The sequence below is a fragment of the Falco punctatus genome, assembly GCF_963210335.1.
Source record: "Falco punctatus genome assembly, chromosome: 3".
NCBI classification, from domain to species: domain Eukaryota; kingdom Metazoa; phylum Chordata; class Aves; order Falconiformes; family Falconidae; genus Falco; species Falco punctatus.
In genome coordinates, this window is record NC_137582.1 from 109,591,618 (window position 1) to 109,608,463 (window position 16,846).

General features: G+C 63.7%; 2 protein-coding genes across 4 annotated transcripts in view; both read left to right on the forward strand.

The window, feature by feature from the left end:
- Positions 1 to 14,087, forward strand: part of HSPG2 (heparan sulfate proteoglycan 2) — a 43,018-nt gene extending 28,931 nt beyond the window's left edge. The window contains 39 exon segments of the mRNA XM_080377729.1: positions 67 to 224; positions 488 to 626; positions 707 to 858; positions 955 to 1,093; positions 1,176 to 1,327; positions 1,414 to 1,552; positions 1,634 to 1,785; positions 1,870 to 2,008; positions 2,092 to 2,243; positions 2,327 to 2,465; positions 2,556 to 2,699; positions 2,774 to 2,908; positions 3,244 to 3,425; positions 3,497 to 3,689; positions 3,780 to 3,959; positions 4,837 to 5,097; positions 5,172 to 5,367; positions 5,454 to 5,551; positions 6,257 to 6,523; positions 6,598 to 6,710; positions 6,794 to 6,941; positions 7,023 to 7,139; positions 7,423 to 7,507; positions 7,595 to 7,739; positions 7,825 to 7,924; positions 8,010 to 8,119; positions 8,196 to 8,304; positions 8,380 to 8,478; positions 9,010 to 9,231; positions 9,922 to 10,154; positions 10,248 to 10,425; positions 11,223 to 11,345; positions 11,438 to 11,491; positions 11,594 to 11,669; positions 12,474 to 12,552; positions 12,643 to 12,713; positions 12,789 to 12,872; positions 12,975 to 13,078; positions 13,643 to 14,087. Of these exon segments, the coding sequence (XP_080233855.1) occupies positions 67 to 224; positions 488 to 626; positions 707 to 858; positions 955 to 1,093; positions 1,176 to 1,327; positions 1,414 to 1,552; positions 1,634 to 1,785; positions 1,870 to 2,008; positions 2,092 to 2,243; positions 2,327 to 2,465; positions 2,556 to 2,699; positions 2,774 to 2,908; positions 3,244 to 3,425; positions 3,497 to 3,689; positions 3,780 to 3,959; positions 4,837 to 5,097; positions 5,172 to 5,367; positions 5,454 to 5,551; positions 6,257 to 6,523; positions 6,598 to 6,710; positions 6,794 to 6,941; positions 7,023 to 7,139; positions 7,423 to 7,507; positions 7,595 to 7,739; positions 7,825 to 7,924; positions 8,010 to 8,119; positions 8,196 to 8,304; positions 8,380 to 8,478; positions 9,010 to 9,231; positions 9,922 to 10,154; positions 10,248 to 10,425; positions 11,223 to 11,345; positions 11,438 to 11,491; positions 11,594 to 11,669; positions 12,474 to 12,552; positions 12,643 to 12,713; positions 12,789 to 12,872; positions 12,975 to 13,078; positions 13,643 to 13,806 (5,531 nt within the window). The 3' untranslated portion in view covers positions 13,807 to 14,087.
- A 770-nt stretch (positions 14,088 to 14,857) lies between these two features.
- Positions 14,858 to 16,846, forward strand: part of USP48 (ubiquitin specific peptidase 48) — a 30,633-nt gene continuing 28,644 nt past the window's right edge. For 2 of the 3 annotated variants that reach the window (XM_080378894.1, XM_080378895.1), the window contains exons 1-3: positions 14,859 to 15,097; positions 15,912 to 16,032; positions 16,275 to 16,431. In XM_080378894.1, coding sequence (XP_080235020.1) covers positions 14,964 to 15,097; positions 15,912 to 16,032; positions 16,275 to 16,431 — 412 coding nt within the window. In that variant the 5' untranslated portion in view covers positions 14,859 to 14,963. Of the gene's footprint in view, positions 15,098 to 15,911; positions 16,033 to 16,274; positions 16,432 to 16,846 lie in introns of all 3 variants that reach the window. The other variant, XM_080378896.1, reaches the window with a different exon arrangement.

Here is a 16,846-nt window from a genome sequence, read left to right on the forward strand (position 1 = left end):
TCTTAGTGTCCCTTGGAGTGTCACACGTGGTGGTGACCACTGTCCCTAACCTGTCTTGGTCCCCAGCCCCGGGCAGCACTACCCCCCTGCACATCGAGTCCTCGTCCTTGTCATCCCCTGTGGCTGAGGGACAGACCTTGGACCTCAACTGCGTCATCGCCAGCCCCGCACAGGCCACCGTCACCTGGTACAAGCGCGGGGGATCCCTCCCGGCCAAGCACCAGGTAGGGGACGTGGAGGGTCATGTCTCCAGGGGGTGGTTGGGATCGACCCACAGCCCCGTGGAAGCCCAAGTGACCCCATGGAAGCCCATGTGGCCCTATGCAAACCCAAGTGACCCTATGGAAGGCCATGTCACTTGTGCAAGCCCAGGTGGCCCCATGCAAGCTCATGTGGCCTCATGCAATCCCAGATGGCCCCGTGCAAGTGCTGATGGCCCTGTGCAAGCTCTTGTGGCCCTGGTGACCCATGTGTCCCCTCCCCGCAGGTGTCCGGCTCCCGGCTGCGGCTGCTGCAGGTGACAGCGGCCGACTCAGGCGAGTACGTGTGCCGGGTGACCAGTGGGGCCACAACCAAGGAGACCTCCATCGTGGTGACGATCCAGCCCAGTGGTGCCAGCGCCTACCGTGAGTGGGGACAGGAGGGGACAGGGGACCAAGGGACTGTTCCATAGTCCTTGGAGTGACCCTTCCATCTCTGTCCCCAGCCGCTGGTGTCACCCCACCTGTGCGCATCGAGTCCTCGTCCTCCTCCATGGCTGAGGGACAGACCCTGGATCTCAACTGCATCGTGGCCGGGCAGGGACAGGCCACCATCACCTGGTACAAGCGTGGTGGGTCCCTCCCAGCCAAGCACCAGGTAGGGGACCCCAGAGGAGCAGTTTGGGGTGGAACAGGGATTTTTTGGGGTGTTGAGGGGTTTGTGTCCCCCTTTTCACATCTGTCACCCCCGCAGGTGTCAGGCACCCACCTGCGCATCCCCCAGGTGACAGCGGCTGATTCAGGAGAGTACGTGTGCCGCGTGACATCAGGCGGCGTCACGCACGAGACGTCCCTCATCGTCACCATCCAGACTGGTGCTGGCTCCTCTTACGGTACTGGGAACGGGTGGGAGGTGACACATGGACACCATGGAGACACGGTGGCTGCCCCTGCTGACCCCACTGCCATCCCCAGCTGTCGGGGTCACACCGCCAGTGAGGATCGAGACCTCCTCTGCCTCCGTCACCGAGGGACAGACCCTGGACCTCAACTGCATGGTGGCAGGACAGGGCCACCCTCATGTCACCTGGTACCGGCGCGGGGGAGCTCTGCCCCACAACAGCCAGGTGGGACGCTGGGGAGATGGCATCACCCTGCAGGGCACAGCCCTGTGTCAGGCACTAATGTGTCCCCAACTTGTCACCTCTCCTAGGTGTCGGGGACCCGCCTGCGCCTTGTCCAGGTGGCGGTGGCCGATTCAGGGGAGTACGTGTGCCGGGTGACCCTGGGGACCGTCACGCAGGAGGCATCTGTCATTGTCACTGTGCCTGGCGGTGCTGGCACCTATTACTGTGAGTGCAAGAGGGCAGTGCTTGGGGACAGAAAGGTGCCACCTCAGTGACAAACGTCCCCTTTCCCTGTCCCCTCCCCAGCCTCCAGTGTCTCCCAGCCCCTCCGCATCGAGTCCTCGTCCTCAGCCATCGCTGAGGGACAGACCCTGGACCTCAACTGTGTGGTGGCAGGATCCAGCCCTGCCACAGTGACATGGTACAAGCGCGGTGGCTCCCTGCCCGCTGGCCACCAGGTAGGGCACAGGGGGGGCTCACCCCGAATTTGTCCCATCCTCTGCTCTTTGGTGCTGACTTGTCCCCAAATTGTGCCCTCCGAGGTGTCGGGCACCCGCCTGCGCATCCCCCAGGTGACAGCGGCTGATTCGGGGGAGTACGTGTGCCGGGTGACGTCAGGCGGTGTCACGCGAGAGACGTCCCTCATCGTCACCATTGATGACGGAGCCAGCCCATCCCACCGTGAGTGCCACCCTTTGGGGGGACGGGTCCCCACCAGTGCCCAGGACCAGTGGGGACATCTGCCCTTAACTCTGCCTGTACAGCCACCGGTGTCACGCCACCCATCCGCATCGAGTCCTCGGCATCCTCTGTCACCGAGGGACAGACCCTGGACCTGGACTGTGTGGTGGCCGGGCAGGGACAGGCCACCATCACCTGGTACAAGCGTGGGGGTCCCCTCCCAGCCAAGCACCAGGTAGGTGGGGTCACTGGTGCAGTGGCAGACAGTGGCCATGTGTGGCTGGTTGATGCCATCACCTCCTGCCATCATGTCCCCAGGTTTCGGGGTCCCGCTTGCGGCTGTCCCAGCTCTCAGTGGCTGATTCGGGGGAGTACGTGTGTCGGGCAGACACGGGCAGCTTCTCTCGTGAGGCCGCTGTCACTGTCACCGTCACCTCCCGGGACAGCTCCAGTTACCGTGAGTGAGGCCATGGGGCAAGGGAGGATGCCAAGGGGAGATGGGGGACATGGATGACCTCGTGGCTTCCCTGTCCCTTTGTCCCTACAGGTCTGCAGAGCCCCATCATCTCCATTGACCCACACAGCATGGCGGTGGCACCAGGCGAGGATGCCACCTTCAAGTGCCGTGTCCACGACGGCGCCCGGCCCGTCAACGTCACTTGGCGGATGGGACCTGGCCAACATCTCCAAGGTATGGTGGTCCCCAGGGTGGCCCTGGCATGGTCTCCAGGATGGCCTTGGTGCTGATGGCCCCTCCTTGCCCAGACAATGTGAAGATCAGCCCCAATGGCTCCGTCATCTCCATCACCGGCGCCCATGTGGGCAACCAGGGTGCATACCACTGTGTGGCCTCCAACCGCTTCGGCGTCGCCAGCAGCGTCGTCAACCTCCTGGTGCAAGGTGCGAGGTGGCCAGGGTGGCCCTGTCCCTGTTCCCATGTGCTCCAGATGTCCCTGGTGTGGTGGTGTCCCCATCCCCATGTCCTCCGTGTGCTCCAGATACCCCTGGGGTGATGGTGTCCCCATACCCATATCCTCTCCATGCTTCGGGTGCTCCTGGAGTGGTGATGTCCATGTCACCATGCTGATGTCCTCCAGGTGCCCCTGGGATGATGGTATCCCCATGCCCATGCTGACATCCTCCCCATGCTCCGCATGCCCTCAGGGTGGTGTTGCCCTCATGGCCATGTCAACATCCTTACTTGGCCCCATGCTGATGTTCTCCTCTTTCTCCAGGTGCCCCCACGGTGTCAGTGATGCCACCAGGCCCTGTGACAGTGAAGGAGGGCAAATCCCTCAGCCTGGAGTGCCTTGGCCGGGGCGAACCCCGGCCACTGGTGCGCTGGAGCCGGCTGGGCTCCCGGCAGAAGGTGGAGCACCAAACGCTGCTGCACATGGACAGCGAGGCCATCCTGCAGGTGAGCAGGGCACCCTGGGGTGCCAGGGGGTGCCTGGTACTTGCTAACCCACCCTGTCCCCCCCTCCCCAGCTTTCACCAGCCAAGCTGGAGCATGCCGGGACCTACGTCTGCACGGCACACAGCGCCCTGGGTTCGGCACAAGCCCGGGTGGATGTCCACGTGGTGACGGCGCAGTCGCACCCCGGGGCCCCTGAGGTCACCGCACCATCCACTGTCACTGTGGTGGCTGGGGACACCGCAACGCTGCACTGCACAGCCAGAGGTACAGGGAGGCTGGAGGCTGGTGGCGGAGGAGGGGTGTCGTGCCGCGGTACCCTGACACCACGGTGACGGGCACCGGCGTTGCCTGTAGGTGAGCCAGCACCGCGGATCGAGTGGTCAAAGCTGCGGGCACCCCTGCCCTGGCAGCACCGGGTGGTGAACGGCAGCCTGGTCATCCCCCGCGCCGCGCAGCAGGACTCGGGCCAGTACATCTGCAACGCCAGCAGTCCCGCCGGCTTTGCCGAGGTCTTCGTCACCCTCGACGTGGAGAGTAAGGGCGGGGTGGGGGGTGTCAGGGTGCCCCTGGGCCCCTCCTGCCATCTGCACTGTTCCCTTCACCCCTGATGTTGCCATCACCCATCCTTGGCTCCTCTCTGTCCTTCCTCCGCACGCGGCTATCTCCATCACTGCTCCCACCCATCGAGCCCTGCCTCGTGGATCCATCCTCACTCCATCCCGACACTTCCTGCTCTCCATCTCTCAAGCTCCGGCATCCAGCCCCTCCCATGGATGTATCTGTCTGCTTGTCCCGTCCCAGTGCACACCTGTCTCTCTCCTCCATCCATCCCCTATTCACGGATCTGTCCATCACTCATCCATTCCAGCTCACACCCATCTCTCCATCTCCTTTCACACACCTCCATCCATCTTTTCCTCATGGATCCATCTGTTTCTCCTTCATCCCGGCACATACCCATCTCTCCTCTAAAACTCTTCCATCCACCCCTGCCTGGTGGCTTCATCCATCACTCAGCCCTCCCAGCTCACATCCACCTCTCCACCTCCTCTCACACCCCTCCATCCATCCATCCATCCCTTGTGGATCCATCTCTTATTCATCCCAGAACATTCCCATCTCTCCATCTCCTCTCATACCCCTCCATCCATCCTTTTCCTTGCGGATCCATCCATCACTCAGCCATCCCAGCTCACATCCACCTCTCCACCTCCTCTCACACCCCTCCATCCATCCATCCATCCATCCCATCCCATCCTTTGTGGATCTGTCTGTCTCTGGTCCAGCCCAGCCCATGCCCACCTCCATCCCCACCCACACCCTCCCATCGCTGCCCTCCTTGCCCTGCTGACCCGTTCATTGCCCCATCCTGGCTGTGGCTGGGCACTGACGGTACCGGCCGTCCCCGCAGCACCACCGTACGCCACCAGCCTGCCGGAGGAGACCGCGGTGCGTGCCGGTGATGCACTGCAGGTGCAATGCCTGGCCCATGGCACCCCACCGCTGCTCTACGCTTGGGACAAGGTCAATGGCAGCCTCTCGGCCCGTGCCATCCACCGTGCCGGCCTCCTCCGCATCAGCCCGGTGTTGCCCGCTGATGCTGGCACCTACCGTTGCCTCGTCACCAACCGCGTTGGCACTGCTGAGAGCTTCGCCCACGTGGCCGTTCACGGTGAGCCCCCACCACAACGGGGACGGTGTGCGCTGGGGATGCCGGGTACCATCAGGGCTTTGCGTCTTGCCCAGGGGATGCTGGTGATGGTGGCGATGCCGGCAGCGGTCCCTTGACGGTACGGATAACGCCGGGGAGCCTCGTCAAGGGGGTGGGCAGCACTGCCGAATTTGCCTGCACCGTCTCAGGGGACCCCCGGGCACGTCTGGAGTGGCTGAAGGATGGCGGGGAGCTGCCCTCCAGCCACAGCGTGCGGGATGGAGTGCTGCGGTAAGGAGTGGGGGGCAGGGCAGTGGGATCCCCCCTGGGGTCCTACAGCCCGGTTGTGTCCCCACACCCCGGCTGTGTCCCTCCAGGATGCCGGAGCTGGCGTGGGGGGCGCAGGGGGTGTACGTGTGCCGGGCCAGCGCCCCGGGCAGGCAGGCGGAGGACAGGGCCACCCTCACCGTCCAGGGTAGGAATGCACCCATGCACCGGGAAATGCCGGCACCTCCCAACCTGTCCCCCACCAACACTGGCACCCCGGTACCCCCATCTCCCCCATGCCCTTGGGCACCCTGGTACCCTACATTTCCCTACACCCATGGGCATCCTGGCACCTGACATCCACCCCTGTACCCCCTATTTCTTCTCACATTGATGGGCACCCTATTACCCCCCATCTCTCCCAGTGCCCATGGGCACCCTGGTACCCCTCATTTCCCTACACCCATGGGCACCCCCCATCACTCACTGCACCCTCCATACACTCCCGTGCCCCCTATTTCTTCTCACATTGATGGGCACCCTAGTACCTCCCATCTCTCCCAGTCCCCATCCAAATCTCTCTCCATGCCCACAGGCACCCCAATACCCCCCACCTCTCCTCAGGTTTGTGGGCACCCTGACACCTCCAATCTCTCCTCACACCCACAGGCACCTCGGTATCCCCCATCTCTCCCCAAACCTTAGAGCACCCTGGTACCCCGCCATCTCTCCCCATGCCCATGAGCACCCCAATACCCCCAGTCTCTCCCTGCACCCATGGCCACCCCAATGGTCTCCCCATGCCCTCGAGCACCCTGTTTCTCCCCATCTCTCACTCCTCTGGTTGGCACCCCTGACCACAATGCCTCCTTGTGCCAGAGGGGCCCCCCAAAACCCCACTGTCCCCCCCAAGCTCTCCCCAGGGCCCTGATCAACATTCGGACGGCGGTGCAGACGGTGCTGGCGGGGATGGCGGTGGAGCTGGAGTGCCTGGGCTTGGGTGAACCCCGTCCCCACGTCACCTGGAGCAAAGTGGGGGGCCATATCCGACCCGGGGTGCTGGTCCGCGCCGGCACCCTCACCATCGAGCGAGTAGAACGGGCAGATGCTGGGCAGTACCGTTGCACCGCCACCAATGCTGTGGGCACCGTGCAGTCCCACGTCATCCTCCATGTGCAGGGTGAGGATGGGCACACGGAGCTGGGGACGCACATGGTGTCACCGCGGGGTGGTGATACCTCTGTGTGTCCCCAGCTGCCCCCCAAATCGCCGGGCAGCCGGAGGTGAAGGAGGTCTCAGTGGGTTCAGCGGCTGTTTTGCCCTGCTTGGCATCTGGCTTCCCGGTGCCGGAGATCACCTGGAGCAAGGTGAGGTGGAGGGATGCAGGGATGGGGATGCAGGGTTGGGGGGGCACCCCATGGGTGCTGACCCCCAACCCGCTCTGCCGCAGCTGGAGGGGGAGCTGCCGGCAGGTGCCAGGGTGGAGGGGAATGTTCTGACGCTGCCGGCCGTGCACCATGAGGATGCTGGCGTCTACGCCTGCGCTGCCACCAACCACCGCGGCCAGGAGACTGCTTACTATGTCCTCAAGGTCCGAGGTGAGGATGGATGGACAGATGGATGGATGGGGTGTGGGGGGGAATGTACTCCCACCCCTCCTGACCCTGCCATCCCTGCAGAGCGCCTGGTCCCCTATTTTGGGCAGACGCCCCGCTCCTTCCTCCCCCTGCCCACCATCAAGGATGCCTACAAGAGGTTCGAGATTGTCATCACCTTCCGACCTGATGCTGCTGATGGTGAGCACTGATGGGAGCCCCATGTCCCCTCCGTGTCCCCTCCATATCCCTTCCACATCCCCTCCATCGTTTTCTCCTCCCTTCCCTCTCCCTTCCTCCCTCCTTCCATCCCTCCATCCATCCTCCATTCTCCATCCTTTGGCTCCCATTCTCTATTCATCTGAACCCACATACACCTTATGGGGGCTTTCTCCTCCATCCTGGGGGTATTTTGGGGACCCCCAGTATGTGACCCCCTCCCCAAGGTGGGGACCACCCTGCCTGACCCACTGCCACCCCACAGGGCTTCTCCTCTATAACGGGCAGCGGAAAACCAGTGGCGCCGACTTCATCTCCTTTGGTTTGGTGGGCGGCCGCCCTGAATTTAGGTGAGACCCATCAGTGGGTGCTATGGGGAGGGGGGGAGAAATGGGTGCCAGCACCCACCCACACCCCTTGTACCCCCCAAAAATAAGGTTTGACGCCGGTTCGGGCATGGCCACCATCCGGCATCCAACGCCACTGCGGTTGGGCGAGTACCACACCGTCCGTCTGCTCCGCAACCTCACCAGGGGTTCGCTGGCACTGGATGGGCACCCCCCCATTAATGGGACTTCCCAGGTATTTTTTTGGGGGTGTGTGTGTTGATGTGTATTGGGTGGGGGTCAGGGTGCTGGAGGTGGTGCCCACCTGCCTGTGCCTGCAGGGGAAGTTCCAAGGGCTGGATCTGAACGAGGAGCTGTACCTGGGGGGGTACCCCGATTTTGGTGCCGTGGCTAAGACAGGGCTCAGCCGTGGATTTATGGGTGAGTGGCGGGTTTTTGGAGGGCGCCGGGTGGAGGGGCTGAGCCATCCTGTCACTCCCTCCACCCCATCTCCATCCCTCCATAGGATGCGTTCGCCAGCTCCGCATCCAAGGGGAGGAGGTGGCTTTTGGGAACATGGACCTGCAAGCACACGGTGTCACCAGTTGTCCCACCTGCCAGGACCAGCCGTGCCAGGTGAGGATGGGGGGGTGATGCCCACCCATCGCCACCCATCCCCACCTATCGCTGACACCCATGTCACCCCCTCTAGAATGGCGGTGTGTGCCAGGATGCCGAGAGTGGCACCTACATCTGCCGCTGTCCCCCTGGCTTCACCGGCAGCAACTGCGAGTACTCGCGGGCTTTGCATTGTCACCCAGGTAAGTGCCTGTACCCTGGGGATGTCACCCCAATGTCCCTCCCTGGATGGGTTCTCATGACTTGTCATCCTACAGAGGCATGTGGGGCTGATGCCACCTGCGTCAACCGGCCGGACGGGCAGGGCTATACCTGCCGCTGCCACCTGGGCAAGGCTGGGGAGAGGTGCACCGAGGGTGAGCACGGCTGGAGACACAGTGACAGGGCTGGCACCACCTTGGGGACATGGGCGTGGGATGGGCAGCACCCCAGGGGGATGGACATGGGGCTGGCACCACCTTGGGGACATGGGCGTGGGATGGGGACTGCTGTGGGGAGGTGAGCGCAGGGCTGGGACTGCCCTGGGGACATGGGTGCAGGATGGGGAGCACCCCAGGGAGATGGGCATGGGGCTGGGATGGCCCTGGGGACATGGGCATGATGGGGACAGGAGATTAGGTGCCATCTGGGGAGATGGTCATTGGGGAGATGGGCGTCATGGACATGGTGGAGATGGGCCATTGGGTGTCACCCCAGGGAGATGGGCACGATGGGGATGGGTCATTGGGGACCACCCTGGGGACACAGGCTGAGGACCACCGTGGGGAGATGGGCACAGGCCTGGGGACCATGCTGGCGACAGGGCTGGGGAGCACCCTGGGAAGATGGTCACCGTGGGGCTGGAGGCTGGGGTCCTACGGCTGGGCGCTGATGTGAGGGTGCTGCAGGCGAGGCGGTGAGCGTGCCATCCTTCGGCGAGGCGGGCGCCTTCGTCTCCTACCCACCCCTCACCAACGTCCACCACGAGCTGCGGGTGGAAGCCGAGTTCCTGCCGCTGGCACCCGACGGGCTCCTGCTCTTCAGCGCCGGCAAAGCCGCCCCCGTTGAGGACTTTGTCGCCTTGACCATGGCTGGTGGCCACCTCGAGTTCCGCTATGAACTGGGCTCAGGTGGGCTGGCGTGGTGACAGGGTCCTGGTGGCACTGGGGGAGGGAGAGGGGCTGGTGGCACCGAGGACCCTGGGTGTAGGTGGGGTGACCTGGTATTCCCAGCATCCACTGGCATCGTTGGGGTCCCCTGGCACCAATGGGGCCCCCAAGTGTCACCAAGAATCCCTGGCATCACTGTGGTCCCTTGGCATCACTAGGGTCCCCAAGTGTCACTGGCATCCCTTGGCATTGTTGGGGTCCCCAAGCATCACCAGGATCCTCTGGCACGACTGGGGTCCCCAAGTGTCACCAGTGCCCCTTGGCCTCCTTGGGCTCCTCAGGTGCTGCTGTGTCCCCAGACACCACTGGGGTCCTTCTGGTGTCACTTGGGTCCCCTGGCATCATGGCACTGGGGTCCCTGCCCTGGCACCAGCCAGGTCCCCAGATGTCACCAGGGTGCTCGGACATCAGTGGGGAGTCCCTTGGCGTCACTGTGGTCCCCTGGCATCACCCATGTTCCCAGGCACTGCCAGTATCCCCAAGCATCGCTGTCACACCACCAGGGTCTCCTGGCATCCCTTTGGTCCCAGATGCTGCCAGTGTCCCCAGGCATCAGTGGGGTCCCCCAGCATCACCCAGGGCACCTCTCTGGTCCCCAAGCATCCCTGGTGTCCCCCATCCCCTTGTGATGCCACCATCCTGTCCCCCCAGGCCCAGCAGTGCTCCGGAGCACTGAGCCGGTGACACTTGGCCACTGGCACCGGGTGACAGCCGAGCGGGTGCACAAGGATGGGACGCTGGTGGTGGATGACGCCGCCCCGGTGAAACGCTCCTCGCCCGGCAAGAGCCAAGGTCTCAACCTCCGCACCCCCCTTTACCTGGGGGGCACCGAGCCCCCCCTGCGCCCCCCAACCAACACCTCCTTCCGGGGCTGCATTGGAGAGGTGAGACCCCCTGAATCCAACCTGAGTGCCCAGGTCCCCTCGCTGGGGGAGGGAGGCTGGGGGCTGATCCCCCCCTCCCCGGTGTCCCCCCAGGTCTCCATCAATGGGAAGAAGGTGGATTTATCATACAGCTTCCTACGGAGCCGTGGTGTGGGGCAGTGTGGGCAGCGCTCGCCCTGCCTGCACGCTGCCTGCCTGCACGGGGGCCGCTGCCTGCCCCTGCTGGCTGGCACCCCTGCCTACCGCTGCCTCTGCCCCCCCGGCTTCAGCGGTGAGGCCCGCGCCGGGGTGCACACGTGTGCAGTTGGCATGTGCGTGCATGCAGAGCATGCGTGTGCACTGTGGGTGCAAGTGTGCTGCGTATTGGGCATGCTGGGCATGTGTGTGTGCGGTGCATGAGTTTGCTGTGTGCACATGTGTGCTGGGCATGCGTGTGTGCAGTGCATGCCTTTGCTGTGTGTGCATGCGTTTGTGTGCACATGTGTGCTGTGTGTGTGCAGTGCATGTGTTTGCTGTGTGCACATGTGTGCTGGGGGTGTGCGTGCAGTACATGCGTTTGCCGTGCGTGCATGTGAGCTGCAGATGTGTGCGCTGTGCACTGTGTGCACACGTGTGTTTTGCAAGTGGTGTGTGTGATGCGTGCATGCAGGGGTGCTGGGAACACCTGTGTGCACACTTTGCAAGTGGGTGCATTTGCTGCATGTTCACACAGTATGAGATCATACTACATATGTGCTGCACATGCACGTGTGGTGTGTGCAGTTGGCATGCGTGCTATGCACTGGCTGCAGTTTGCACGAGTGTGCATCTGCCATGTGTGCGTTTATACATATGCATATGCTGTGTGCATAGTTTTCACACGTGCATGGTGTGCAGGAGCATGCGCAGCGTGCAGGAGCGTGCAGCGTGGCTGCTGTGTGTGCTGTGTGCACACACGCCTCATGTGCATGTTTACCCTGCACACACACATGTGTGCAAGGGGAACTCCCGGCGCAGCAGGTGAGCTGAGAGGATCTGACCACCCTCACCGCTGCCTGTGTCACCTGCTGTCCCCTTCTGTGTGCCCAGGGCCACGCTGTGAGCAGGAGGAGGACCGCTGTCTGCACCGAAACCCCTGCCTGCACGGCGGCACCTGCAAGGGCAACGCCTGCCTCTGCCCACAGGGCTACACTGGCCCTTACTGCCAGCACAGTGAGTCAGGGGGATGCTTGGGGACACTTGGGGACATGGGGGGGAGGGGGCAAGCATGTGCCACCCCCTCCCCAACCTCCCTTCGCCTGCAGGCTTGGCACTGGCGGAGCTGGAGCAGGACTGGCAGGAAGGCAGCGGGGGTGGTGGTAGGTCCCTGCACCCATTTTCCCCCTTCTTGCACCCAAAAGTGATGCTGTGGGCGTGGCAGCTGGGCGTGGGCCACCCCCTCACCCTCTCTTTCCCCCCAGATGCCCCAGGACAGTTCAGCGCCGCTTTCCAGGATGGCTCCTACCTTGCCCTGCCTGGGCAGCTCTTTCCCCGGGGGTGAGCGACACTGGGCACAGGGCCCCTCTGAGCAGGGTGCTGCACCCTCACCCGTGGCATTGCCTGGGGTGTTGCAGCCCCCCCGGGGAGTTGCACCACTTCCCATGGGTTGCACCTACCACAGCGTTGCACCCTTCCCGTCGTTGCACCCATTTCAGCATTGCACCCTTCCCCTAGCATTGCGCCCATTGCAGCGTTGCACCCTTCCCCTAGCATTGCGCCCATTGCAGCGTTGCACCCTTCCCCTAGCATTGCGCCCATTGCAGCGTTGCACCCTTCCCCTAGCATTGCGCCCATTGCAGCGTTGCACCCTTCCCCTAGCATTGGGCTCATTGCAGCGTTGCACCCTTCCCCTAGCATTGCGCCCATTGCAGCGTTGCACCCTTCCCCTAGCATTGCGCCCATTGCAGCGTTGCAGCATCCCTGCAGCATTCCACCTGTTCCGATGCCATTACACCCTCACAAGGTGCTGCACCCCCTCCCACAGCATTGCACCCTTCCTACCGTGTTGCAGCCATCATGCCATTGCACCCCTTCCAGCAGCATTGCACCCATTGTGGTGTTGCACCCATCGCAGCATTGCATCCTTCCTGGGGTGCTGCACCCCTTCCTGCAGCATTGCACCCATTGCATTGCCTGGGGTGCTGCACCCCTCGTGCTGTTGCACCCTGCCCAGGGTGCTGCACCCATTGGGCCATTGCAGCCTTCTTGGGGTGCTGAACCTTTCCCAGGGTGCTGCACCCCTCGTGCCGTTGCACCATCCCGGGGTGCTGCACCCACCAAGCCATCCCCCTCTCCTCGCAGCCCACCCGAGGCGCCCGAGAGCATCGAGCTGGAGCTGCGGACGGGCAGCGCCGACGGGCTGCTGCTGTGGCACGGGGCGGTGAGCGGGGAGGGGACCAGGGTGCTGAGCCCCCTGAGGGTGGGGGTCAGGGTGCACCCCACCCCGCTCACCGCCCCACTGCACCCACAGGAGCCCGGCGAGGGTGGCAAAGCCAAAGATTTCATTGGCCTCGGCTTGAAGGATGGGCACCTGGTGTTCAGGTGAGTGGGGGGACACGGTGTCACCTCAGGGTGCCCCGTGCCACCCAAGGGTGCTGATCCCGTGTCACCTTGAAGCTACCAGCTGGGCAGCGGCGAGGCCACCATCATCTCTGAAGACCCCATCAACGATGGCGAGTGGCACCGGGTAGTGGTGACGAGGTGCGTGGGGGTTGGGGCTGGGGGAGGGATGGGGGTTGGGGCTGGGGGAGGGGTGGGGGTTGGGGCTGGGGGTCAGGGTGGGTGCTGATGGGTGCCGTGCAGGGAGGGCCGCCGTGGGCAGCTGCAAGTGGATGGGGAAGAGCCGGTGAGTGGGGAGTCGCCGGGAGCCAACATCATGGCCAACACCCAGGGCAGCATCTTCGTGGGTATGGTGGCACCTGGGGGACGGGGGGGCACAGGGGGGGCCATGGGTGGGTCTATGGGGTGGGATGGAACAGGGCATGACATGGGATGGGACATGGGTTGGGATGTGTCATGAGGCATGGAACGAGACATCTGATGGGACACAGGGTTGGATACAGGGTGGGACACAGAATGGGACATGGGATGCATGATGGGACATAGAGTGGGACATGGGGTGGGACACAGGAGGTGGGACAGGGCACACATGGGATAGGACACAGGATGGCCATGGGACAGGACACAGGGTGGGACATGGAATGGGACATGTGATGGGATACGGGGTGGGATATGGAATTACACCTAACAGGACATGGGGTGGGACATGGAATTGGGACACTTCATGGGACACCTGATGGGACCTGATGGAACATGGAATGGGACACCTGATGGGACACGGGGTGGGACATGAAATATACATGAGATGGGACACGTGATGGACATGGGGTGGGGACACCTGATGTGACACGGGCTGGGCAGAGGCGGGTGGCACAGGACCCCCCCCCACCCTGTGCCCGCCCCCCCCCCAGGCGGAGCCCCAGACCCCCGCAGCCTGACAGCCGGCAAGTTCTCCTCGGGCATCACTGGCTGCCTGCGGGGGCTGGCGCTGGCGCCCCCCGGCACCCCCCGGCACCCCATCGACCTGCGGCACGGGGCGGTGGGGGGCTCCCCCGCCCCCCCCTGCCCCTCCTAACCCCCCCCCAGCCTCTTTGGGGGAATTGTGGCCAATTTTACTCTTTTCCAAAAAAAACAAGCCAGGAGGAAACGGTGCTTCGCTGCCCCGGGGAGACTCCGGGGGGGGGCCGGGACCCCCAAAAATGTTTACACCCGCCCCCACCGGCGCCCCGAAGCTGTGCTGGGGTGGCCGGGCCGCCTGGATGCCCCCCAGGGTGGCAGCGGGGTGGGGCGCGAGGGACAATCGGGGTGCTGGCGGGGACCCCCGCGGGGACAGCTATTAAAGGAGAGAGAACCAGTGCGGCTGCGTGTCTGGGGGTGCGCCGGGGGTGGGGGGGCTGGGTAGTATGGAACGTGTGGTATGGGGGGGTATAGTACTGGGGAGTATGGAACATATGGTATGGGGGGTATGGTACCAGGAAGTATGGAATGCATGGTATGGGGGGTATAGTATTGAGGGGTATGGGGGGGATAGTACTGGGGAGTATGGAACGCAGGGTATAGGGGGATAGTACTGGGGAGTATGATAAGTATGGTATGGGGGGTTATTGGGGGTAGGGGTATGGAGAGGGGATAGTATTGGGGAGTATGGTATGGGGGGTTATGGGGGATAGCACTGGGGGGTATGGAATGTATGGTATGGGGGGTAGGGGTATGGGGGTCATAGTATTGGGGAGTACGGAATGTATGGTATGGGGGGTATGGGTAGGGGGTTATGGCGGGGTAGAGGTACGGTGTGTATAGTATTGGGGAGTGGGGTGTGGGGGTGTGGGTCTAGGGGGGTACAGGTCGGGCTGTGGGGCTGCGGGGGATTATGGTCTGGGAGTGCGGGGGTACGGGGCGGGAGGGTTACGGTGTTGGGGTGCAGGGGGTACGGGGCGGTACGGAATGGGGGTCCGGCGGCGGTGCAGCGTGGAATGGGGGGACGGGGGCCCTGGGGTGGCGGTGGCCCCGCCCGGTGGCCCCGCCCCGCCGCAGGCCCCGCCCCTCGCGCGCCGCGTGTCGCAGACCGGCAACGTCAGCGCCTCGCGCCCGGCAGCGCGGCGCGCGCGTGGCGTCACAGGCCCTGGCGGCGGCGGCGGCGGCGGCGGCGGCGGCGGCAGGAGGGGCCGGGCGGGACCAGGCCGGGGCCGGGGCCGGGGCAGGCCCGGGCCGCAGCTCGGGGCGGTGGCGGCGATGGCGCCGCGGCTGCAGCTGGAGAAGGCGGCGTGGCGCTGGACCGAGACGGTGCCGCCCGAGGCGGTGGCGCAGGAGCACATCGAAGCGGCCTACCGCGTCGGGCTGGAGCCCTGCCAGCGCGGCGCCTGCCGGTACCGCCCCCCCCCCCCCCCCCGGTCCTCCCGGCGCGGCCCTCCGCCTCCCCCCCCCGCCGCATAGCCCGGTCCTCGGGGCCGCAGGGGACCCCAGGCCTCCCCCGCTCCCCCCGGGTCTGGGGCCTCGCCTGGTCCCTCCTGTGCGCGCATCACCCCCAGGGCGGGGGGCGCCCCCTGTTTCTCAACCCTCCTGGGGGGCTGGGGAAGCACCCTGCCCTTCCTGGAATCCTGAGGGCCGGCGGGGACAGCCCCCCCCCCCTTTCCCTTTTCTGGGACCCTCATTCGCTGGGGTTGGGGTTGGCGGGATATAGGGCACCCCCCGGGTTCCAGGGGCCCCTCTCCCTGCCTGGCTCCCCAGACATAGGGGACCCCCCCCTGGGCTGCGAGGGTCTCTCTCCCTGCCTGGCTGCACTGATATGGAGGATCCCACCAGGATTGGCGGTGGGGCCCTCCCTGCCTGGCTCCCCAAATGTAGGGGACCTCCTTGAGCTGTGGGGGTCCCTCTCCCTGCCTGGCTCCCCAGATGTTGGGGATCCCCCTGGGTTGTGGGGGCCCCCCTCCCTCCTTGGCTCCCCAGGTCCTGTACTCTTCCCTAGCATCCCCTTTTTTTCCTCCCCTGTAGTTCTCTATCTCTTTGTTCATCCATAAACTCTCTTTTTGTGGTGCGTGTGGGACCTGCATCCCACCCTGCTCATTCTTTTTTAGCATTAAGCGTCCCCCTTGCTGCCCTTGTCCCCCACAGTCACCCCCTCAGGGGATGGGAGCATCCCTTCGGTGAGGGTGACAGTTGTGGTGGGTGCTGGTTCTACAGGAGGAACTGCCGGGGGAACCCCAACTGCCTGGTGGGCATCGGGGAGCACGTCTGGCTGGGTGAGATAGATGAGAACAGCTTCCACAACATCGACGACCCCAACTGCGAGCGCCGCAAGAAGGTAGCCCTCCCCTCCCCCAAAAGCATCCCCTGCCCTTCCTGGTCCCCAGGAGAAGATGGGGACAAGGGGTGGTGACACCTTGTGTCCCCTTGTAGCCAGAGAGTTTGGGATGCAGCTGTTTGTACAGTACCGGAGCGGCGTTTTCCTGAAAAACAGCTGTAAAATTGCCGCCCCGGCTGCTGGATTTCTGCTTGCTCCTCCACAGTGACAAGTGACAACTGTTACTTTCTCTCTCACACCAGAACGCATTTGTGGGCTTAACGAACCTCGGCGCCACGTGCTACGTGAACACTTTCTTGCAGATGTGGTTTCTTAACTTGGAACTCCGGCAAGCCCTCTACTTGTGTCCCAGCACCTGCAGCGAGTACACGACCGGAGAGGGCATCCCGAAGGACAAAGGTGGGTGGAAAGTCATCTGCTGCGAGCAGGAGTGGTTTTGCTCGTTTTCTCCTAAATTTTTACACGTTGGCGTCCGCTTCGGGATAGTGTTTATCATGAGAATTGGGGGGAGAAGCTACAGCCTGCTTATCCCATCTCTACGCCATTGTTTTTGAGTTTATCATCCGGCCTTGGGGAATAAACTAACCTTTATCTGAGTTACTTCTTAAATCAGAATGTTCTGATCAGATCCAAAAATCTGATTTGGGTTCATTCCTTGCCAGGCTGCTTTCCAAAGCATTCTCAGCTTAATGATGGTGCTGGGGGGTGGAAGCACATGGGTTGGGACCGATCTGCGTTATTGCGGAGCCGCACTCATCCCATGGGAGGGCAAAAGTTTAGGTGCCCAGTAGGAGTGAGACTCCTGGCTGCACAG